This window comes from Mustela putorius, unplaced genomic scaffold (genome assembly GCF_011764305.1).
Source record: "Mustela putorius furo isolate JIRA1106 unplaced genomic scaffold, ASM1176430v1.1 tig00000508_pilon_pilon_pilon, whole genome shotgun sequence".
NCBI classification, from domain to species: Eukaryota; Metazoa; Chordata; class Mammalia; order Carnivora; family Mustelidae; genus Mustela; species Mustela putorius.
This window is the reverse complement of record NW_025421402.1, coordinates 17329696-17354329: the sequence shown is the minus strand read 5'-3', so window position 1 is coordinate 17354329 and position 24634 is coordinate 17329696. Positions and strand designations below refer to the sequence as shown.

General features: G+C 47.6%; 1 protein-coding gene across 3 annotated transcripts in view; it reads right to left on the bottom strand.

Annotated features, from left to right (window-relative positions):
* TGFB2 (transforming growth factor beta 2) overlaps positions 1–18730 on the bottom strand; it is a 78631-nt gene extending 59901 nt beyond the window's left edge. The window contains exons 1-2 of one of the 3 annotated variants that reach the window (XM_004751464.3): positions 18326–18730; positions 4631–4714 (exon numbers count right to left, since the gene is read on the bottom strand). In XM_004751464.3, the coding sequence (XP_004751521.1) occupies positions 4631–4714; positions 18326–18671 (430 nt within the window). In that variant the 5' untranslated portion in view covers positions 18672–18730. 3 annotated transcript variants of the gene reach the window in all.
* Between the last annotated feature and the right edge of the window lie 5904 nt (positions 18731–24634).

Below are 24634 nucleotides of genomic sequence, written 5' to 3'. Positions count from 1 at the left end.
CTCACCCGGTCACAGACGCTGTGAGAAGGCATCACAGCAAGGACACCTGTCAGCACAGATGGGAGACCCCAGAGGTTATTTTAAAACACACATAGCTCCTTTCTAGAAAGGAAAAGGGGTCAGTGGACAGTAACTCAGGAATACTAAAAATTTTTTCGAAAACCCTATTCTACCTACAGAACCCACTGGAACTTGCCTATAAACTTATTCCCAAAGAGAGAACTCAGCACCACTTGAAATTCTTGACAGAGTGAAGTTTCACCTGGAAAGGCAACTGCGAAATGCACTGCAAACATCACAGAGACCTCCTCGCTGGACTGGTGTACGGTTCCCACCTTGGCAGCCGCCACAACAACCTTGACTAACCCACCCTTTGCCCTATTTGATGCAGAGGAAAAGCCACAGACTTGATGTTGGCCTGCAAGGCTCTATCTGACCCATCCGACATGACCTCTCTGTGATCTCATCTCCCAGGGCACTTCTGATAATCCCTGGACAACTCAGGAGCAGCACCAGCTGTTCCCTCTGCCAAAAAAGCTCTCTCCCACAGAGCCCCAGGCTCCTCTCCGACCTCCTTCAAGCCTCTGCTTCGAATCCACCCTCCTCCTGCGCCCTCCCACGCCCAGCTTCTTTGAAATCGCAACTCCCCGTCTCCATCCCCAACCCTGCTCTATGTTCTCCCCTCTAATATTTTCAAATCCTGCCATTCTTATTGAAATCTTAAAAGAATTCTTCATCTTCCTCCAAGGCGTAGACCTCTCTAAGGACCCGATTTTTTGCTCTTTTATTCCCTGATGCCATCATGAGTGCCTAGACACGCTGTAAATACCGCTGAATGAACTAATGTCTCCTGACAGCTTCCTGTTTCTACCTGAGTCCACCCACAATCTCTGCGTGCACTTGACATTCATCTTAAACCTCTATCTATATTTTGTAATTAATGTAGAGTTCTTGTCATTAAAGGCTTTTGGGGAAGTAGAATAGACACGACTCCCCTTTCTTTTCATAACTTCAATAGCCAAGGAGTATGGTTAGTGATACAAACCACAAAGAACTGGATATTTCTCTAAACAGTTGGACAGCCAAAAGTCCTACAGCAGGTATAAGATATTCGTACCGTGTGGCTGGATTCAAAATCGTCATGGTTCCAAAGTAACCAGCAGAGCATCGGAATAGCAGCCGGCAGAGGACTGCACAAATGCCAAGTAATTTATCCTCAACTTTTCTTTCTAAAACCTGATCAGATTTGCACCTGCTCTAATACCTCTGGTTGAGAAAAACATCCTTTGGAAGCAGAAAGCCGCTGTTACTCGAAGCGGAGTCTGGCTGAGCGAGTGGAGTTTACATTCCATCGTCGGCCAGATCCTTACCCCGTGGAATGTCTGAGAACACGATTCAGGCCAGGAAGAGGTCGGCAGCGCTTCGACCAAACACGACCTCAGGGAATTAAACCTTATACGTCGACTTATACATTAGACGTGTCCCTTACACATCATACATTAGTTTTCAAAATCTCCTTCCCACTCCTAGGGGCCCAGCTCAAGGCACCTGGGTGGAAGAATTCACTGCCAGACATAGTTGCTAAGCTAGGCCTCCATCACCCCATGTGACTCATTCATTTGCTTACACACTCCCTGCTCCCTCCCTGACGAACAGCGAGCTGGGGGCGGGGAGGGGGGTAGGGGGGGAGGGGCGGATGTGTGATCCTGCAGACAACAGGTCTACCTCGATCTCTGTATGCACCCGGGAGAAGGGAAAGCACGGCATCAAGACTGTTGGCTGAGGTGAAGGTCCCACACCTGCAGAACCAGCCGATCTCACAGAGGCCCCGCTTCATCTGAATCTTTCCACGCGGGAGGACTGTGACTAAACAGACCTGCGTGATCAGAGCATCCTTGGCCTTGAGTGGCTGCAGACTCTAGTGAGGTCAGAGCAAACGGCGCAGCCCACTTCCAGGCGCACAAGCATCAGCTCCACAACCCCGCCCCCCGCCCTGCTATTAGGACTCTGAGGTTCTGGGCCAGGACCGGGGATCTGCTCTTCAGGATGCCTCGGGAGACACACGCGCAGGCCACGCTTGGAAAAACACCATCTCTCGGCCTCCACCGAGCTATTTCAAAGCCTCGTACTCAGTAAAGACTTGAAAAAACACAAAACCCAAACTCCGAAGCCATCTGAATTCCTCTTCACCACTTTGAATCCATGTTTGCAGACAGACTGCCTCCACTGCCGATCGTCTAGGTTCTTAGATCTCAGTAGGAAAAGCTTCAGGCAAGCTAACGTTATCTTAACCCAGACTTTGGGGGCGAATGATTTTAAAAAAAGAAAAATGATTCAGCAGCCACATAGGCTGTGCGGAGCAAGGACCACTGCATCCTCCAGAGGATTTTCTTTCGCGAACGCTGTGCCAGTCCAACCCCGGGTGTCAGGACACGGCGTTATCAACTGCTCCCAGGTTAGAGAGTGAGAATAAGGAGAGGCGCCACGGGCCCTGCGCTCCCTCCAGCCGCTCCCAGCATCTCCTTGGAATGGAGAGGCGGTTCACACAAGGTGACAGGGATGGCCCTCGAGCTGCTTGGCACAGGCCAGCCTCCACTTAACGAGTGCTCAGAATCACACTCAGCATGGAGAAATTCACCCTGACCCTGGACACTTGCCCCCTGGCATCCACTCACTTACATTTTTACTCAATTACTATTTCTAAGAACAGAGACCAAAAAAAAAAAAAAAAAAAAAGCGGAGCCCCACGGCTCCGTGGTCTTCTGTGGAAAGGCTGAAAGGGGTCCGCAGGCCTGGAGGCGGGGTGGGGCGGAGGAGCCTGGCGCTGTGCGGGGATCCCCGTGGAGTTCGCGCTCTTTCCCTTCCACGCCCTCAGAGACACTCCTGATTTTCCCAGACTCGCTGAAGAGCATGGTGGGTTTCCAGTGTGTTTTCACCAAAGAAAGAGGGCGGCTTGCAGCCATGAAATGACCGAAAATAACCCCAGGCGAGGAGTGTCTGAGAAGAAAAACCACCCAGAGAATGATGGTAGGCCTCTCGACTTGTTTACTAGGGGAGGAAAAGATGAAAAGGAAATGAATCCAAAGTAGTCACTAAGACAATTACAAAAATTAATGAGATGGGAGGGCCAAGGGAAGGCAAAAGAAAGCCAGAGAGCCTGCGGGCTCTGTGGTCTGGTGGAGGCCAGACCTGAATTCGGATTCTGGCTCTGCCGTCCACCCCTCGGGTGCTGTGACCGAGCACAAGGTATTTTCCTGTCCAAGCCCCAGTTTCCCGTCACGTGGGGACCCACCAGCATGGGGAGGACACAGGACACAGGAGGGATTCAACAAATGTTTTCCTTCTCTGGTTCCCTTCCCTTTTCTTTTCCAAAAAGCTCGTGGGGAAAACACCAGACAATTAAATCCTTGGTTTAGATAGTGAAATAAAATAAAAACGTCGAGGTTGAAAACAAAATAATAATCTGTCTCACAAAAGGGAAATTTAAAAGCATAGATTAAACCTTTTACTCTTTATTCACATAGCGACTTCTAGCCACTTTATACATGAAAATAAATGTGTAGTCCCAATAGAATCTGTTCTTTTTTGAGGAGACCCAGCTTAAACCACTGTAAATAAATGACTTTAATTCTTTGTTCCTTGATTCCTAAGAAGCAAGGTTAGGCATGGTAAATTGTACAGTAGGCTATCCCAGTAAACTAGGTATCTACTAAGGTAATAAAAGCATTTCTTTTGTCCATATCTGGGACCTCGGTCCACACTTAGCATCAGTACAATGTGAACCTTCTTGGGGTTTCAAAAATATGAGTGAACCACAAGGCCAGGATTATGAGTCTATTTCATTTCTTCTTGAACATGGATCAGGGAAAACTGGACCCCTGAATTCTTACATATCAGGATCACTAAGTCCTATCTTTGCCGTGATCTCACTGCTCAGCATACAGTAGGCACTCAATAATAGCTGACGGAATTGATTAATGCTCCGAATCAGAAAGCATGGAGACCTCGGGCTTCAGAGCTCCTCAGCCTGGCATGTAGCACTGGCTCCAAGGGGTTTGCACTCAGGGCTCAGTGGCGAGCTCCCAGGGCCAGTCAGCCAAAGGCTTGCCCCATGGCAATCCATTTCTCATGTCACCCAGAAGGTCACAAATAATGGCAACATTCCCACACGCCTCCCTCCAGACCTTCAAAGGAAAGAAAAGCTCCTTCATCCCCTTTAGTTCAGTACGAGAAACATTCATTGAGCAATTACTATATGCCAGGCATAATAACATAGATATTAAAAAAGACACCCAGAAAGGACCCCTGATAATCTGGCCACACTCGCTCAACCCTCCAGAGAGCATCGACCATAGGGGGTGGGGGAGAGCAGGGTCAGCAGATCCGTATTAAACCCCACGTCACTCCCGGAACACAGATCTCATGTACCCGCAACCCCTTCTTGCACATACGGCCATCAGATCGTCATTTACGGACTAAAAATTTGGGGCACCTTTGTGACTGTTCAGCTCCAAGGCTGCAACCCGAATTCTCTTTGGCCTCTGACAAGTTCCCCCACAGGAGACAGACACCGAAGATGGACGTGATAGCACTACGTCAAATGAGGTATAAAGCAGACAAATGTACTCACCAGGGTACCCACAGAGCACCTGGGACGGCCTGGCGCACAAGCTGCCCACTGAGCCAGAGGGCGTTGTAACAACTGGGCAGACAGCTAGGAGTTTTAAAAAGCACAGTCATTAGCTATTTGACTGAGGTGATGCCTTGCACAGAGCTATACAAAGATTCAAAGTCGAAGCTGGCTCTCTGAAGGCACTCATTCCCCCACACACAGAAGGTCCCCCCTCCTCGGGGACCAAGGATCTCGGAGGGATTCTGGATTCTGCTCCCAGATCTCTCAGCATCCCTTAACCACCAGTCAGGCTCCTGAATTCCGTTTTCCCTTTAACACGCTCTAGCATCAACATCGCAGGGTACAATTTATACACAGAAATGGTAAAATAAATACCGTGACTTATGTCAGAGATGAACAGGGAAGGCCTCGACCTCCTTGGACAAAAGACAGCCTACCAATGATGATTAAACCCCATGTTTCATTTGGTTGGCCTAGATTTCGGTTTCCTTAAAACACCTGTCATCCTTCCGAACCCTCACATGAAAACCCCTTGAATGGGTCAAGAATACAAGTGTATCTTAGTTGGGTGCTTCTGGGTGACAGTTTAAACATCTAGGTCTTCTCAGGATAGGTTAAACATTATCTCCCATCATAGTTATTACCCCGTGAAATTTTGAACTTTTTTTTCTTTAAAATAATGGCAACATCTTGTATATTGCCAGCCATATTCATAGAAAAAGAAAATACACCAAAAAATACATGCAATGGAAGAGAAAACACTGCTGGGTGTTCTATCTGAGGTCGAGTCGATGACAAATACAGGATTTCGGTGTAATAAGATGTAGATCGGAGCCCCCACTTTCGTCACCCAATTCCCGTGAGTCTTTGAACAAGGGCCTCGATTCACCCAACCCTTGGTTTCTACATGAAGCATACATCAAGCTACCCCTGGGGGTTTTTAGGACAATCACAGTGAGATGATATATTTAAGAGACTGGCAAATAAGAGGCGATCAAGGGATGTAATAATATTAGTTATGTAACTAATTGATAGACACACCCCTGACTGGCTTCCAGGCCTGGGGTGAATGTACTTCTTCCCTAGCGCCTTACATGGATTTAACCTCTGTGCACCTGCCATCCGTCTAGGGCATGTCTTCCAAAAGTAGCCCCGTCCCTCGGCAAACCAGACTTGAAAACTTCTTTTGACAGAAGACCAAAGGCCTTGTGGAGTCCTCTGTTTGTTCCTTTTTTGGCAGATTTGTGCCTTTTATCTCTCGATTTGAAAATGGACAAGGAAGCCCTTTTCCATAGCCTGTAACTCACCGTCTCCAACACTGAGTCCACTAAAAAGACCCCCCCACCCCCTGGGACATGCTTTCACACCTCAGTGGGACACATCTCCTGGTCAGAAGTCTGTGTCACCGGGACCATGGGGCCCTGGATGGCCTGCTGAGGCGTGGGCGAGGAAGGTCCCCTCATGGCTTTCTGTACCATGCTGCTCTCACGTTGCCACCATATGCTGTTACCGGCTGCCATCTGCTCACATATGTTCTCACCAAGAAGCGCCCATGTTGTTTATTTTTAGAGGCGCTCCACAGCCTTAACCCGGAGCAAATTCCCTCAAAGAACCAGTCAGCAAAGACAGGAAGCTACACTGGGTATAAACTGTTTGTCACAAGATTAGCAAGTCAAACAAAATCTTCCCCTTCATATCTGACCTCTAACAAGAGACGCTGGAAGTTATCTTAAATAAAAATCTCAGAGAATGCAACCAGGGAAAGGCAAAACAGGCCAGAGGAAGCCGCTTTGTGAGCAATGCTTTTGCTTCAAACTATGGCCCTGTGCGGTTCTTGGGGGGATTTCACTCCTTTTCCTGGGAAACAGCACCTTCTTCAGGCCAGTGGATGTTGTGGTGCAGAGGAGGGACGGTTCTAGTAACAGAATCCAGATCCCTGAGTTTGCTCGGGGTCGCACAGGTCAAAGGAAGTCTGGGTTAGGACCAAGGCCAGGTAACTAGGGTCATTTGCAATTTCCACCAAGCAGGCCTCAAGTATGCCCCTTTGGTTTACTTTTACTATGCCATAAAGCTGCAGTATTAAATCCTTTCTCTCTGTCATTTTTTTTTTGGGGGGGGGGGGTGTTTGTTTGTTTATTTAAGCAGGGCCAAGAAAGGGTGCCCCGGTGCTGACCCAAGGCCTCACAAGTAAAGACCATGAACAGGGTAGAGATCTTAGTGATGCTATAGTGATCATTTAGGCCAGAGAAAGCAATCCTTCATTTTTTCACAGATGGATTTCAACAGTCTATAGGAGTCAAGGGGCATCGTGGTAGGAATACACTTTTGTAGATCAGTGAGGCTTCGGTGAATGTGAAATGTTTGATAAAATGTGAAAAGCTACAAAAATCCAAGACAATTAGTTTTAAAGAAAAAATCCTTTTTTAGAAGTACTTGGACATTCACTAACTGATCATGGAGGATGACCACTCGCAGAAGTCGTAAGACAGAAAGGACCCTGGAATTAAAATTTTGTATGGGTAACTTACAAAATGTCTAAAAGATTATGATATTAACTGCAAAAGTTCTGAGGTACATTTTGCCTGGGATGACACAGCTAAGAAACAAAGCAATGAAACAAAACAAAAACGCACGGTGTTTCTAGAGCGTCTTTCTGAACTCCTGCCTAAGAATCACCTGGCCTTGTCATCAAGGTGCAGGTTTCTGGGCCCACCTGAAAACGACCGAATCACAATCTGGATGGAGGCTAGGAGACAAGGATTTGGGAATCCGCATTTATACTAAGCACCACTGGTGATACAGGGAATTTTTTGCATGGTAAAATTTGAGACCCTGTGTTATAGGCTTCTATGACTTACAGTTTCAAAAAGGCCTTTTATTAAAATGAAATCAGAGAGGGAGGCAAACCACAAGAGACGCAGCTTTAGGAAACATCCGAGTGTTGCTGGAGGGGAGGTGGTGGGGGAATGGGGTGGCGGGCGGGCGGGCATTACGATGGAGTGAGCATTGGGTGTTATTTGCAACTGATGAATCACTGAATCTACCTCGTAAATTAGTAAGACACTATATGCTAATTAATCAAATTTAAATAAAATAAAATGAACTTTTTTTAAAAAGGCCTTTTACAAAATCTCACTTGACCTCAAGGCTACCCAATTGTTCTGAGTAAGTAGGGGTTTCATGTCATGTGAAAGTGTCTATCAGATAGTGATAAAGGCTTCCTCACTGCAGTGATACCATAAACATTATTAAATGCCATTACCGATGCTCCAGTAAACTCAGTGTCAGATCAGTCCCTCCTCAACTCCTCCAAACCTTCCCTACAAACATTTCTCTCAGGATTGTCCATCGGGGGACATTTCCTCCCAACACGTACTACAATAAGCTTCTACTTAAAAAAAAAAAAAATACAAATAAAAATAAGCTTCTACTTTACTTAGAGAATTCCCAGCAAATGCTGCTGAGAAAGGGCAAGCTGCTGATCCTGAACATATAATGACCCAGGGTCAGCTTGACTCAAGACCCTCCTTCTAGAGTCTGGAGGCCAGTGCCAAAGAATTAATGAAATTAGACATGACTCTCTCTATATAGCTCCACTGCTGATGGTGATATTTTGTGACAGCGGATTTCTTCTGAAACATGTCTCTCTCCAAGACAAGCTAGCACCAGTCATCTCATTCTAGGGCTCATTCTGGGGTGGGGGGGAGAAGAGCTTAGTGGGTAAAACAGCCCCAGTTCCGGTTGTAGTTCATTGGTCTGATCAGTAACTTCCATCAACACACTTAACAACCCAAGGCTTTCTACTGTGAGGAGGGACAAATGAATGACTAAATTTTATCCAATATTATCCAAATCAATATGATTTTTCAGAAGATGTATCTACAGGTGAGAACGGATGCTTCAGAACCCGAGGAATCAGCCAAAATCCAGCTTTGGTTCTGCTCAGCTACTTTCAGTTAAAGCCAGGAACTCCAGCCCGCTCCCGCCTCTGTTCCTTTCTCATTACCATCCAGAGCCCCAAATGCAGAGGTTTGAGCTTGGATGTGGAAACGTTTCCCCTCAGAAAACCCAAACAGACCTCAGAAGGGCAGAAGGGGCTGTTCCTTTACCAAATCACTGATCTTTGGTGGGGAGGGGGGAGTCCTCGGTCTGTGATTTCTTATTTCTCCTTCTAAAGTGGAATCTGAATAAGTCACCCATTCTTTTGGGTGCTTGGCCAGCCAGGAACTTACTTGTAAGAGCTGATTATAAAGCAAGTAGCAACAGCTTCAATGGTATTATCACTAAGATGTCAAAGCAGAAATGAAAATGAGATTAAGCCAATAGATGATAGGAAAATAAATGACCAAAGAAGAACCAAACCCCCCAATGGAAGGAGTGACAAAGCCCCTGCTGCATCTGTTATAGAGAAAATAATCGCTGATGATTTGGGTCTAAAAAAGCATTGAGGGGCGCCTGAGTGGCTCAGTGGGTTAAGCCTCTGCCTTCAGCTCAGGTCATGATCCCAGGGTCCTGGGATCGAGTCCCGCATCAGGCTCTCTGCTCAGTGGGGAACCTGCTTCCCCCACCCCGCCCCACTGCCTGCCTCTCTGCCTACTTGTGATCTCTGTCAAATAAATAAATAAATCTTTAAAAAAAATAAAAAGCATTGAATTTCCAACACTGAAATGAGTCCAAAACTTAAAAATTAAATATTTTCCCCCCAAATTCCTACTTTTGTTTGGACAACCATCAGTAGTTTTGTGCTTTCAAAAGACACAAAGAAAACGCGCCGTGTTCTCTTCTAGATGGTGCTTCTGTATAGATTTGCAAAGGCCACTGGATCGGCGGTGATTTCAGGGTCTTTCTCAAAACCCAACCCTGCATTCCTGTTCACAAGATGAAGTAACCAGTGAGGACTCTTACAACAGCTCAAGTTATGAATGAGCAGTGATTTGTGAACTAGCCTGTCAAGACAGATGTGCTGCTTGTCAGTGTGGCGTGGGTTAGATAGGGAAAGCCAAATGAACAGAGCCAAGATCTAAGTCACAACATTTTTTCTTTTCCTTTCAGGAGACTGGAAAGATGCTACAGTATTTCCTGAAACAAACAACATCTCCCCAAAAAGCAGTCGGAGTCTCCAATAGCTGCTCTAGGGCTCTTCTTTCAGAAGCCCCATAAGTCCGCTTCGGGAACTGCCTGCTTCCCAATCACCAACACGCAGGCCTGAAGGAACAGTGGCACGGTCCCAGGGAAACCCAGGGAACACGCCAGCAGAAGGGCCAACAGCTGCCTGGGGAGCTCGGAAATGCATTCGAACTATTTTCAGAAGGTTCGAGCTTCACAACCTCCAGAAGGCATTTTCCATTGGCCTGGAGTTCCTCAAATCCTTGTGGCTCAAGGAATATCAAGAGGCCCCACGATTCTAACCTGTCAGGCGGTAACTATCCAAGGGCTCATCGGAGAGAATGAAGGGATGGTCCTGGCCCACGGATCATGGCTTTCTCAGCACCAGGGGCTTTCCCTCCTTCTAACAGATGCTAAATCCAGTCACCTCAACTCCTCTGGGACAGCAGTGTTTTCTCACACCAGTGAATGGGCTCACTGGGCTGCCCCAGGAAAGCTGGATGCTCCTCACACGGAGTACGTCTTGCTGTTAACCACCACCCAGGGCCCGTGTGGCCTCTCCCCTCTGCGGTCACCTCCCACGTTTTCATTTCCTCCTCAGACCCTTTGCAGGGACACCTGACCACGTTCTCCTCTTCTGGTCATCCATCTTTCTCTGTGAGGCTTCTGCTCCCTCATGTCACTTTGTGACTGAGACCTTTTTCTAAAATGAATCACCTGACAGCTAAGAAACTGTTGGGGCCGGTTCTTGGTCGGGTTCTTGGTCGGTCAGTCCACCACAGTCTGACTTTGGCGGCCTGACCTGGCTCAGCCGTAACTCCAAATGGCCCCGCTTCCTTCTCCACAGACTCTCCCGGGGAGAGGTTGGGGGGAGGGGTGGAGGGAGACAGAAAACCTGTGAGGACGGACTGAGCCAGGCCGGGAAGTGTACCCAGAAGCAGCCTGTGCATGCTAGCCTCTTAGGGACAACTTCCCCTCCTTCCTTTGCTGGATTTCAGACCTTATAACCAAGAGAGATAAAGAGCTGAATGCTGTGTGAGTCATATGCTTGTTTTCATCACTGAAGTACAGATCTCTCCACTAACTAAAGCAAGATCGCTTTTTAACAATTGCCCTAGGCCTGGAGCAGGGCTTCTCTCCCTTGGTGCTACCTCTTCCCCCTCAGTCTCTGAGACTCTTTTGGTGCAATTCCGTTCTAGTCATACTCCTTCTTTTCCTTATTGGGTCTGTGTGGCTCCAAAGCCCATGCTCATGGCGCCACTACCAGCCTGTCCTCCCCAATAAATTAGTTCTCTGAGAGAGACAAAGGAATCCTCCGTCAATCAAACTTATCAAAACTCTTGTGAAGAAATGGTTGCAGTTAATGACCCAAACCAGAGACCTGATAAATCATAAATTTTGTATCAACCAAATGTAGTGAGAAAAGTTGAATGTGTTAAAGGCAGGGCAAAAGACCCAGGGCTGTCTCTCAGGCTTCAGAGGTATACTGCTTTTTATAGAAAAAGAATTCAGAGCATAAGGCTGTAATTTCTGGGAGGAGAGGAGAGACACCAGTCTTGAATGGATGGGCTCCGTCATTTTGCCAGAGGAAAAGGAAAGTCATGCTCTCCATTTCCGGGTCTCTATTTTAGGGTCTCGATTATTTGTGGTAACTAAGAGCCTTATTCTCAATACGTTATCTGAGATAGCAATAGCTATGTCCATGTCCTCGTGGGTCACAGGGAAAATGCTAGTAAATCCTAGTACGCACTCTACAGGGTTGCTTGTGAGAATCAGTGAGGACATGCGTGGCACAATCAGGAACCAGTGTAGGTCGGCCACTGCCATCAGTCTCACCAGGACTTTCCTGATCGGTTGTAAAAATGGAAACAGGAAATGCACAGGTACGAGAAACCCAGTGTTGCTGATCCACAGTGATATGACCCATCGGGCACATTCTCCCTGACGATGAAGGTGAGTAGATTTCTTCTCTCTATGTCTGCTGGTCCTGATGCTTAGGAGCCTAGAGCTTTCATCCCCTGGTTCCATCTTATTCTCTAAAGGAAAATGTTCATTCATTTACGAGGCATGTAATGGCAAACCTAATGCGCTAGTTGCTGTAAGAGTCAGCTCCTGTTCTGAGACAATTTACAAATCAACGAAGAAGACAGCTGGACCACAGCTAGATTTTACCAACAGCCAAAGAGGCTGCTTTAGAGATGACTGTCAGTCTTGTGGGAAGACAGAGGACGAACTGGTCCACATGACTGGAGAAATCAAGTTTTGACATCTGAAGAAACCTCAAAAGATGGTTAGAGATATTACAAGATGGATCTCCAATGGAAGAAACAGCATAGACAAAGGCCTGGAGGCATGAAAATAAATGACCCTTTAGGGTAAAGGCCAGGAAGGTGATGTGGCTGGAGTGTAGCTCAGCAAGATTGGGATTTAGCAAGAGGTAGGGTTGAAGAAGGAGGGATCAGACCCTGAAAGATCATGGATATTCTCTTAAGAAATCTGAAATGTTACCCAAGAGGTCTAAATTCTCAAGGCCTTCTTACAGGAGCACAGATAGTACCACACACGGTGGGCGACCAGCACTTTCAGTCTCTGCTCCCAGTTCCGTAAGTGGCAGAGGTCACCTAAAGACCAATCCAAGCGAGCAACAGAAACACACATTGAGTAGAACTTACAAAGAAAAGAATGAAGTGCCCTGAGATTCTGGGCTAGTAGGAGCGCTTCCCAGAGCAACACTTCTAATCACACCGTACTATCTCTACCATACCTCTCTTTACTGTGTCTTACAATCGATGCCATGTCATAATTAATTGTCAGGGTTACTCTTTGCTTGGTGGCACGCAGAATGACGGTGCATCTTAAAATCAATGATGCTTGTGATTCAGTGAACGAGGGCTGCCGAGAAGGCCTACTGAGCGCCATGCACAGGGCCAGGTGCGTCCTTACGCCTCTGGGTGACCCTAGAAAGCAGCTCCCTTCCTCATCTGCAGAGGTGAAGCGAGTGAAGCCTGGTGAAGTGAGGCAAACTGCCATGCATGCGGATATTCCAGAAAACCGAAGACGGAGGCAATTCCGAGGCTATGGGGGAAGAGGTCAAGGGGTAGCCAAGGCCACGGAGCCGCTCCAGGACGCAAGGTGGTGGTCAGGGCCGGGGCCGCTCCACACCCACTTCCGGGCATCAGAGGTTAGAAAAGGAACAAATGACCAGCAAAACCCCTCCCCGGCAGGCGAGTTTCTCCTGGGCCGAGTGACGGGGGCAAGCTTTCAGTCTAAACAAACCCATCAAAGAATCCTTAGCCTGTTATTAAATTTAAAATACCTGGAGAACACCGAATTCCTAGGTTTAAAACTATCTTCGTTTAAAGGGTATTAAAAAACAAAGGCAAGCCATATGGTTCCAAAAGGACAATGGAAACATTTGTTTATCTGGGCCAGAGGCGCATTTCATCACGCTGTTCCGAGTCTGCAAAGTGGAATGCACCCCGCAGCCGAAGGGGGGCCCGCGCCGAGCGAGCACATCTGGCGAGTCCGAGCCTCTCCAGGATCCGTCAGTGCCGGAAATGCGGCCTCAAGACAGCTCCAAGGGCGGCCTTCCGAGCTCCTGCGCGCCGCCCCTCTGCCCCGGGCTGCTCACCTTACGGCCCCAGAGCAGACAGGGGGGGCGGCGGGGGGCGGCGGGGGGCGGCGGGGGGGACGGCGGGGGCGGGCGCGTCGCCTCCCACCCGGAGGTCGCTGGCCCCCCGCGCGCCCAGGGCCGGGCTCCTCCGCTGTTTCCCTAACCTTCTAACTATGCAGCCCGAAGTGTGTTGTAATCTCTGGGCGAAGGCCTAAGAGTCGGTGACCTCCTCGGTGCTAACCCAGATTTGATGTGGGATCAACAGTGAGTCATTAGCCCTTTTTTTCGCGTCTCCGTTTCCTCTAGGAAAAATGATCTGTCATTCTTTCATATCTTTATAGGAAAGATGCGGCGACTGGGTTACATCAGCGTCTTCCCACCAGGGAGAAGCTGGAATTTACAGCGTGCAGCGCCGGGAGCAGACCCCAGGGGTCGCTGCGGAGACACAGAGGGCTGCAGGTCCCTGGGTCAGGTCAGGGGGTCCCCACCTGCCCTCTCTGGCCTCGCGAAGCCCAGCCTCCCTGGGTCGGGGACTCCTGCTGCGGGCTGTTCTCCTGCAACAAAGCCTGCCCAGCTGCTTCAGTGATCATCAGTCCCCTTCCAAAAGAAGGAAGGGACAGAAATCCTGAAAGAGGAATGGGACCCAAGTTGACTGGAACCACAGTTAGGCACGAGAGTTAGTACAGGCAACGATACAATAAAAATGCAGAAGCTGACGTTCGCTCCGTTGCGTACTAATAACTCAATCGTTGTAGAAATCAAGGGGGTCAAAACCGATGGTCTTTGATCTTTCTCTTTCTTTCTCACACATCTTCACACAAAGACTCTTAAAAAATAAAATTCCTGGATATAAAGCAAAAATACTATGATGTTCCAACAAGGGCTAATATATTCCTTCATTGGGCAACTGGCCGATACTCCAGCAATCCGTATACAGAAGGCCATGTCCATGAAGAGACTCTTTAGTCACATTCCCCAGAACCATAGTGCTATTGGTGTTCATTGTACATTCCACGATTTCTCTTGGAAAATAACAGGAGAAATAGAAAAGGGATTGTGTGCTATTAAAAGTTTAACATTTGTGTGAAACAGCTACAAAGGAAACCTCATTGTGATGTCTCAGGCTGTATTATCTTGGTTTATCTAATTCAGTATGATAGATTAAACCTACAGTTATTTACTTTCTTCTGTTGTCTAGGTTGGAGATCTCCCTCCTCGTTAACAGGAGCTGCTTATTTTCTTTGCAAGGAAAAGCCAAAACAACTTCTCACTTCTTTTTTCTCTGTTCTAACACCACATTGCTGATGACTGAAACTACTGGTGGGTGGGGCGACATCATTTTTTAGGCTAAATGAATGGGAAGTTTTGAGGTCTCCAGTTTAGGTGGTTTGGGATCATAACAATAAAGTATCTACCCCACAAAATGGTCTAATTCATACTCCCATCTAAGGAAGAGAACTTTCTGATTGTGAGGGCTTCTCAACATGCACATTGCTGACCATTCTTTGATGTATATGCTGGTGGGGGCGGGGGGACCTGTCCTGTACATTCGAGGATGGTTAGCAGCCTTCCCTGGCCTCAACCCACGACGTGCCCGCAGCACAACTTTCCTATAAGTCATGACTGTCAGACCTGGCTCCAGACAACGCCACAGGTGCCCCAGGAGGTGGGAGTGGGGCAAAATCACCACCTGTGAGAACCCCACAGGTTTGCTTGGTTTGCTACAATGAAAAAAAGTGAGAGGAAAGATAGAAAAGGAAACTTTCTCTTTCTTCTTCTTTTTTTTTGACTGTCCAGAGCCTCTAGGGATTTTAACTGTCAATCATCTGGATTCTCACTCTAGTGAATGGAATCACTCTCAAGATTTCTAAAGCATTGGGCAGTGTCTTTCAAACAGAGGTCCTTCAACTGCAGAGAGCATGTCAAAAGGACTAGGGCGTCCCCTAATTCCCACTGGGGAAACTATCGGTAAACCTTAGCATAACTCCACTTTGAGCCTTAAACTAACAGCATGTGAAAAGATCAATATGAATAAATTCAAAACTAATTGGACCCTTCTTTAAATGTTGACACAGTATTATTTATATCCCATAAATACCTTCTTGACTAAAATTCATCCTTGGAGATTGGCACCTGGCCAGTTCTATTCATATTTACTGTATTTATACAGTATACTGGGCCAAGCATAATATTTAAAACAAAATAGGCCTGAGGGCATATACAATATCTCTTATATTTTTACTTTTAGATCTCCACATTGCTAAAAATACGTAGTCTGAACTGTATAAAATGTCCCACAAAGGGCTATCAGTGATCTGTAATGATATATAGCTCATTGAGTATAATTAGAGCATATTTGTAATATTTGAGCTGAAGTCACTCCCTGAACACTAATAAGTTGGTGGTAAAAAATGAACCAGTGACCTTTCCCATGCCTTCATCTCTGGGGCTTATGACCCTTGTCAGATTCACTGCAAGAAATGACAGGCACTCTCCCTCCCTTCAGCCACTTCAGTGACGCCTGAGTTAAAAGTTGGGTGGAAAAGTCCTAAAGCGGGAAAGCTGATATATAAGCTAATGCTGTACTTTCAATTGGCTCCTTAAAAATATGGTGGAATGATTTCTTCTTTTCTTCCTTTTTTGGGGGGAAGGGTTCACTATATTCCAGTATAACTAGAAAGTGCTGGAAAATCAGTTAACCTACTTTCTATAAAACTATCCACAGTTCTTGCATAGTAGTATCCAATCTGCTCTTAATATGCTTTTCTGCCTCTAAACTTCACAGAAACCGGTATTCTTTGTATAAAAACTGACAGTATTCTTCCCAGCGCCCCACTGCACTTATCAGAGCTTTTAATCTACTTGGTGGCTGGAGGTAGGATGCCATGGAGAATCCACACACTGATCTGAGATGTCATCCTCTGAAATCCTAACATTCTGAGAATTTTTCTGGTTTGGGGAGTATCATTGTCCCGGGTCGGATCATCTTGGGTCTTTGGACTGAGGTATGCCAGAAAGAACAAGGAATCCACAGGCTCTTAGGTAACTGGCTCTCTCCACACCTGTCTAATGAGGAGGAAGAGATCAGACCTCAGTCTGTAAAAGTGCTGGCAATTCCTTTGAACTTCCGCAGGTAAACACGGTTCAAGTTCTATATAACCTACTTTACTTGCCCGCCTGCCCAAGTGCCAGGAGAAGGGATCCACGTGCTTGAGAAAGCAAACTGACTCAACTCTGTTTAGTCTCAATCATTCTGGACCAATTACAGCGAACTTGCTTTCTTAATATCTCCTTGGCTCCACCCCAGGTAGAAAGCTTTACTTCCTGAGGGGAAAAACCAGGGCGGTGTAGTTATCAGCTCTGTTGTGGACGGTGCCTGATTACAATAATAAAGCCATCCTGCCTGCCAGGATCTCCCGCATCTGCTCTGCTCCAGAACAAGAAGAGAAGAGAAGGGGTAGCAGAAAAGAAAGGTGGCCGCGAAGACTGGCGTGAGATCTGCCCGCTGACATTCTGAGACGGTCAAGTCCAAGACACGGCAAGTCACAAGACTAGGGCTTGTTGAACTAAAAATAAATATTAAAAAAGAAAAGTCCCACCCTGCAATTAGAACCTCTAGGCGAGAACTACCAAGATGGCCATATTATCTATTTAGGCAAGACACAGAGACATTGTGAGGGCGGCCAGCAAGTATATAGGGCATGGAAAGGGGAGGAGAGAAATGGGCAACCAATGAAAAAGTTTATGACTTGGGATTTGGAATAGGCAAATGTTGAAGTTTTTTTTTTTTTTCTTCTTCCTGGTATTTAACCCTCTCGGGTATCACTGGATGCTTCTTTCCTTCCTTCCTTCCTTCCTTCCTTTCTTTTTCTTTTTCTCTTTTTTTTTTCCCTTAAGGACTTGGAAATCCTTCTCTGCTAACTGCCCTCTTCCCTCCCCCCAGAGGAACCGCACGATCAATCACTTCACGCCGTCGCTACTGTTTGCCCCTGGTATTGAGGACGCTGCCCTCGCAGAAGCCAGTTTAAAAACATTAAAAACAAACAAACAAAAAACTCGTTTGTCTTCTACTGTCTGTGAGATTTAGGAACACACCGAAGTAACCGCAAGGAAGCCACAGAAAGCTCAGGGAGCCGAGGGCTCGAGAGGGAGAAAGATCAACGGTAAACCCGTCAGGAAAATGATCTGCTCCACCAGCGACCTTAAGAAGACAGGTCGGAGGGAATTCTGAAAAATAACGCGAAGTAAAACACTTTTTTGACGTCGTCAGAAGCGAAGTTGTCTTTCCTGCCACTCCAGGTGAAATCGAGAGGGGAACGAGGTGACAAGATCTCGCCTTGGGGGGCGGGGGTGTAAGCCCCCCGCTGTGGCAGGAGGTCCAAGAACTGGGGGTTCGGAGGTGTTTTGGAGGGCTCTCCAAATGGGGTTTTGTCCTGGCGATGCTGACATTTTTAGGGGCGTGAGAGACAATAGGGAAGACTTGGGGAACCCGCTGATAGGTCGGCCCGGAAAGGGGCGCCTTCCGGAGAGGCTAGGTTTGAGCCACCTTTTTTTTTAACCCTTCGTGCGCCAGTTCGGTGGGGTCCCCGCGGAGAAAACCAGCCCACCGAGACGTCCGGGTCTAACTCGGCCCCGGGGAGCGCCCCGCGTGCGACAGAGGAGCGGGGCTGAGCCCTGGCTGGTGGCCGGGAAGAGACTTTCAGGGGCCAGAAGGAGAGCCTAACGCCTCGTACGGGACCGAGGCGTGGGGGGAAGGGAGACATGGAGAAAACCAAGTCGAAAGTGGCCGACTGCAAGCCTAAGGCTCTCAGGCACGCCACGGGCGAGGAGGTGGGTAGGACGCAGGGCCGGGGAGGGCAGGGGAGCGCGGCCCCGACCCCGGGCGGGAAGGGCCGTCCCCGGAGTCGTGGCGGCTCCGAGAGCCTCTGGCCGCGCTCAGCCTCAGGGAATGGGAGCGAGAGAACAGTACTTACTTTCCGAGGGGAAGAAGGGCGGCATGTCTATTTTGTAAACCTCCTTGGCGTAGTACTCCTCGTCGCTTCTCTCGCGCTCGCAGGCGGCCGCCCTCCGGCTCGCCTTCTCCTGGAGCAAGTCCCTGGTGCTGTTGTAGATGGAAATCACCTCCGGGGGCACTTCCTCGGGTTCGGGATAGTCTTCTGGGGGGCTGGTGAGCTTCAGCTTGCTCAGGATCTGCCCGCGGATCGCCTCGATCCTCTTGCGCATGAACTGGTCCATATCGAGCGTGCTGCAGGTAGACAGGCTGAGCGCGGCCGTGACCAGATGCAGGAGCAGAAAAGCGCTCAGCACACAGTAGTGCATTTTTTTTAAAGGTGGAAAAATTAAAAAAAAAAAAAAAGTAAAAAAAAAAAAAAAGAAAAAAAAAAGAAAGAAACCAATAACTCTCAAGTACAGATCAGGTAGATTTTTTTTTTTTTTTAATGCGAAACTTTTGCAAACAATCGAGAGTCAACGTCCAATAGAAAAAGGTATCTTGCTTGAGTTCCTTTAAAAAGAAAATGCAAGTCGTTCCAAAAGTGGAAATAGTAATACACGATGGGCAGGGGGGACTCTAACTTTGGGGAGTAAGAAAAAGTTTTCTTGGAGCGACGAGATGAGGGGGAAAAAAGAGACGAGGGGCTATTAGGAGGAATAAATTTAAGAGGAGGCAACGGAGTTCAGTGTGTCAGTTTCGGTGCGGAGTGGCGGATCTGAACTCGGCTCCTCCGGCCAAAAGGGAAGAGATGAAAAGGTCCCGGGGCTGGCAGCCGGCGAGCTGGCGGGAGGGGCGCCGGGAGCGCTGTGCGGGGGGCCGCCGAGGCTGGCCGGGCGGTAATTTAAGTATTTAAAGAAGGAGCGGTTCGGCCCTGCCTTCCACTGCGGCGCTGAGAGCAGGAGCAGCCGCGGCTCCGGAGCGGAGAGCGCACACGTGTGTGAGTGTGTGAGTGTGTGAGCGAGTGTGTGTGCGCGCGCGCCTGTGCGCGCGCTGGGGGCGAGCCGGCGCGCCGCGGGGAGGCGGGTGCGCTCCGCACGGCGCTCGGGACGCGGTCGGGTCCTGCGCGGGCCGCGGCGGCGGCGGCGGCGGCGGCGGCGGCGGAGGCGGCGACGATCCTGCTCCCGGAGCTGCGCGCGGTGGCCGACAGCCCGGCCGGCGCGCGCCGACCCGCCCGGCTACTCCACGTCGTGCCGCCGCTCGCGGACGCGTCCAGCCTCCACCTCCCTCCTTCTCCTGCTCCTCCTTCTGCTCTCGCTCCAGACGCCAACCCGGCAATAGACGACCGGCTGCCGCCGTTGCCGTCAGCCCCGGGAGCGCGCTGCCTGGGCCGTGTTTCTCCTAAAGGGGCGACGAGGGGGTCCCTTGGACTCCCACCCCTTCCCAGCCTCTCCCGGTTCCTGTCCCACTCGGACTTTCTCGCGGCGGGTAGGTGGGCACTTGGCACCCTGCGACAGACCCTCTCCTCCGACTTCCTGCAGCCGGGCAGCCCCTGGCTCCGCTGCCCAGCGGCTCCCTAGACCGTTACACGGTTCTCCATCCCTTCCCCGTGTCTCCGTCCCTGGCGTCCTGCTCTTCTCTGTGCCCTTTTCTGTCTCTCGCACGCTCGTCTACCTCTCCTGCCTTGCTCCCTACTCTCTCTCTCTCTCTCTCTCTCTTGTCGGGGGCTTCTGGAGCTCCCCTCGGAGCGAACCTTCTGCTGCCAGCAGATAACATCACGATCTTGCCTGGGAGGAGAGATTTATAAGTTCTCTCGGAACCACGTGTTTGCCTTCAACAAAGTGACGTGCTAGGATTACAGTCAGAAGTCCTCTCGTTTACTTAGACCACGAGCTCTCCCCGAACCGTGGAGGGGTGTGGAAATGAGGCCGGCCGCGGGCACGGGAGGGAGGAGGTGGAGTGTGCGCCCTGACAACAGTGATTTATGGTATTTACTTTATATAGTCATTTTGGACCGGTCTGTTGAAGGACAAGCTATCAGGCCTCCCGTTTTTACTTAATGTGGCTCACGCACAGCCTCCCAAACTCAATCACTTGCTCTAGAAAGTCTTCCCTTCTGTACTGTACGCACACAACTCTCTCTCTCTCTCTCTCTCTCTCGTGAATGTGCATCACACAGTTTACTCAGGATCCCCCCAGCCCTGAGACATGCTTCCAATCTAAGATTCACTTCCTACATTTTTAGTGGAATCATTTTCTGAGATCCCCTAACACTATGCTAGTACATCTCTCCTAAAGATTATCTTATTAGGGTTTGTTGTTTACAGTCTAGTCCCCCATTTGACTGTAAACTGATGAGAACATGAAAACAGCACTTTTTTTACTTAGAGAATGAACTAGATGTACTTGTTTCACTGTATGAATGAATGAATACCTTAGCTTGCTGCCTATGCCACTACTTCATAGGGCTTTCTCTTCCTCGCCTTCTTCCCCAGCTAGACATCAGCAACCAACTTCATTCTTTCCATAGCATACATCCAGGAAGCCGGAATTTTAAAGTGATGTCTACTGCTAGGCACTACACACTACTTGACATTTTCATTTCAACCTAATCTCAATTAGATGAGTCTAAGAATGATTCTTGCCATGGTTCACTTTTCCCTTTGTCTTTCTATTTTACCTTCAGTTACTCAAAGTCAACATTTTCATTTCATCATGACGATGGCCATACTGACTAGACAGATGGTTTAAAGTGGAAACTCTGTTGACTATTCCCCCAAACTCAAAGCCTCTATATTATTCCCTAGTTCAGATATTTCTTTTCCATGGTAAGTGGTAGAGCTGCATTTTACAGTCAGGATCCGTTGCCTGCGGACTAAGATGCCCTATATAAACTGGTACCAGAACATGTCCGACAAACATGGATTCCAAGGTGATGGGAAGTCTGCGAGATATGCAGGCCCTGTTCCTTCTTGCAGATTGACATTTCCCATCATCCTGTTAAAGGCTCTGAAAATCTTGCAGGAAAAAAAAATTGTTCAGGTCTTTTAACGTAGCATATTCTGAACTCCCTTGAACATGGGATTCTTTACCTATTAGGGCACACTGGAAAACTCGGACATAAAGAGATTGTTCCAATCTGCTTCTGAAAGTTACAGATGAATCAGCATTAGTAGTTTCCTTTCCTCGAGGCCAGTTTCAAATTGAACTGTCTTGAAAAGAGCTGGACCACCAGCTGCACTTCTAGTAGCCAACAGAGATAGACACAAAAGGAGCTACTGTGGGGCTAGCTCTCCCCAGACTCATCAAGCTGTCACCCCTTTGAGTTCAGCTGGAGAACAGCAAAAAGATCAGCTCTACACTGAGGGGGAAAAGTGAATATTCGTTTGTTCTAGAAAGTAGAGCAAGACATGCAAACTAGAGCTGGTGACCGAAGATGCTGCGGCAGGTGACCTCCATCATGATGCTCTGTGGAGGTCACAGGTTCAGCCTCCCTGCAAACCAGCGAGACTACCTCCGTGGTATAGACACAAACTGACCTGAGGTTAAGTGGATTCAGATTAGAGTACGGAGAGATTAGCCAAAGTCCATCTACTTCACTTCTAGAAAAACAATGTAAGTAATAAATTCTCCCGACAACCCTTCCCAACAGAAACATGTCATTCTATGTCCACAATGCTTAGTTCATGGAGCACTTATTGCTAACTCAGCAACCCCTGAGACCCCCTGGCCTAAGCCCAAGAGACTGCTTCTAATTCCCCCAAAGCCCAGGCAGGTAGGACCAGGGAGCGGCTGGTGAAATGTGGCATAGGCGAGTATAGCAATTCAGGCTAGCAGGAGTGGAGTCCCCTCTGCCTCTCAGAGGACCCTCTGAAGACGTAAACGGATTAAGACTGTCAGTGATGCGTCCCTGGGAATCACGAATGGACCCTTTCTTCTATTAAATAACTCTTTCAGAGCCTTTTCATCTCTATATTCAAGAAGTAAATATCCACTAAATTTATTGAGATCTTATTATGTGGGAGGGGCTTCAGACAATTTTCATGGTAAGAGGGTATGTAACTCATCTGGATCATCCTGATTACCTCGAAAAGGTATTTAAACTGTATAAGACATCTTGATTACCTCAAGGAGGCAGGAGAGCATAGTGGTTAAAGGACAGACTCCACAGTCAAGTGCTCTTGAGTTCAAATTTCAGTCGCTTTCTGGTTTTGTGATCCTGGCCACGTGATGCAGATACTGTGTTAGTTCTTCATCTGTGAAAAGGGGACAACACTTATTAACCGACAAGATTACTGAGGACTGAAGTACATCCACGAGGTACACAAAATGCTTCCAACAAACCTGGCACTTAGTATGTGCTCATTAAATGTCACTCAGTGTTCTCATATCCTCTCCCTTCTTCATTTTTGTCAGAGACGGTGTCATAAAACACACGTGGCCTCTACTCTTTCTCAGATATAAATAAACTGAAAAAGCTAGGGAAGATGCTAGTGAGACTTTGCCTCATGGTTAGGCCTCCGGGCAGTTTTGCTAAGTACATTTCCATTCAGTTATTTTAAACAGTCTGGTATTTTGCTCCCATGTATTGTAGGAAAGGACAAGAAGGTACACTTCTGGCGAACAGAACTCTGAATGACAGAAGCCCAGTTAAGCAGAAATTCCAGATTAAGGTCTCCTATTCTTCAATGCCCTAAAAGGGACTTCTTTGTTTTCCAGATCAGAGAGGCAGAGGGTGCAGCTGTTTCGACCACTAGCCCTTCTCTGCTCATTAATGGGCCTATTCACTTAAGTAATGTGGAATTCCTACAAATGTCTGATATCAAAACTACTCATTCCTGTCCAGGGTTTTACCCTGCGGATCCTAGGCAAGAGTTTAGGATGGAATAGGTCCTTCCTGACTCTAAAGAAAGAATAACTTCATTTGCAACAACTTTGAAAGTTGTTCCCACAAGGGTTTCAAGCATTATAAAACCAGGAAGTAGGGAAAAGAAATCTATAGAACTTAGCAACACTTGCTAAATGCAAAATAACCCTTTCACGTGAAAATACTACAAAGCCTTTTAGGTTCTTCTAATTTGATATGATACAACTCAAAACCCCTCTTTGGTTTATAAAAAATTTTCTCATGTTCTGTGTGTATTTCTGTAGCCAAATAAACTTCTGCTCTCAGAATAATGAAATGGAAAGGTTAGTGATTTCCCCAGGAAAAATAATCCAATTACTGACTCCATTTTGTATCTATAGGTTAATCTAAAACAGAAGTGATAAGGAGGGCACAATGCGCAGGAAGGAGAAAGCTTAAAAAGATCAGAGGTGGTCAGAGATAAAAGGATCAACTCAAGGGATAAGGAATAGAGAAAAATAGCATAGCAGAGATAAACTCACACTTTAACGGATACTCTGTGGGAACATTTATCTTACCCTTTGGAATTATGATTAGCTGATGGATTACTGCTTGTGGCTTTTGGGCCCTCACATCTCCACCTGTCACTACTTTTCTGTTCTGAGATTTCCAACGGGAGTAAGTCTTTTCTTGGGAGGCAGTCTCTCAGTGGCCTGGGCTTTGTCAGTCCCAGGGCCTCCTGAAATCTGCTTTCTTGCCTCTGCTGAAAGTCATCCACTAAACTAGCTTTTAGTGACTGATATAAATGAACATATGGGGACAGTTGTCATAGAGTTTCAGATGGATACATGCTTCGTAAAATGTTAATGTTGATAAAGGGAAGCCAGCAGCAGCATTTTCCTTAGTCAGGGTATGCGTCTGCTCCTGGCCCTGACGGCGTCTCACTACTTCCCTTACCCCAGCACCCCAGCAGTCCAGACACGCGGCACAAAGCAAGAAGCCAGAATTAGGGTGCTGGGGAGAAGGGCAGAGAGAGAAGTATTTCAACGAAGTAAAAATACAAATAAAAGATGAGTAGGGGAAAAGAGAAAGCAAATGATAAAGACATGATTATGTACCCATAATTTTAAAAAAATGACTATAACAACCTAAAGTGAAATTTTCATTTTTTAAGATACATATCCTTTGAATAAATCTGCCATCATCTCGGTGGGTATCATTTTGTGAAAATCTGAAGGTGTACATTTTCTTTTTTTTTTTTTAATTTTATTTATTTATTTGACAGACAGAGATCACAAGTAGGCAGAGAGGCAGGCAGAGAGAGAGGAGGAAGCAGGCTCCCCGCTGAGCAGAGCCCGATACGGGGCTCAATCCCAGGACCCTGAGATCATGACCTGAGCTGAAGGCAGAGGCTTTAACCCACTGAGCCACCCAGGCACCCCTGAATGTGTACATTTTCATTAGCGAAGTTGACAACCTATATTTCAAACCATCTTGCCTTTCTGT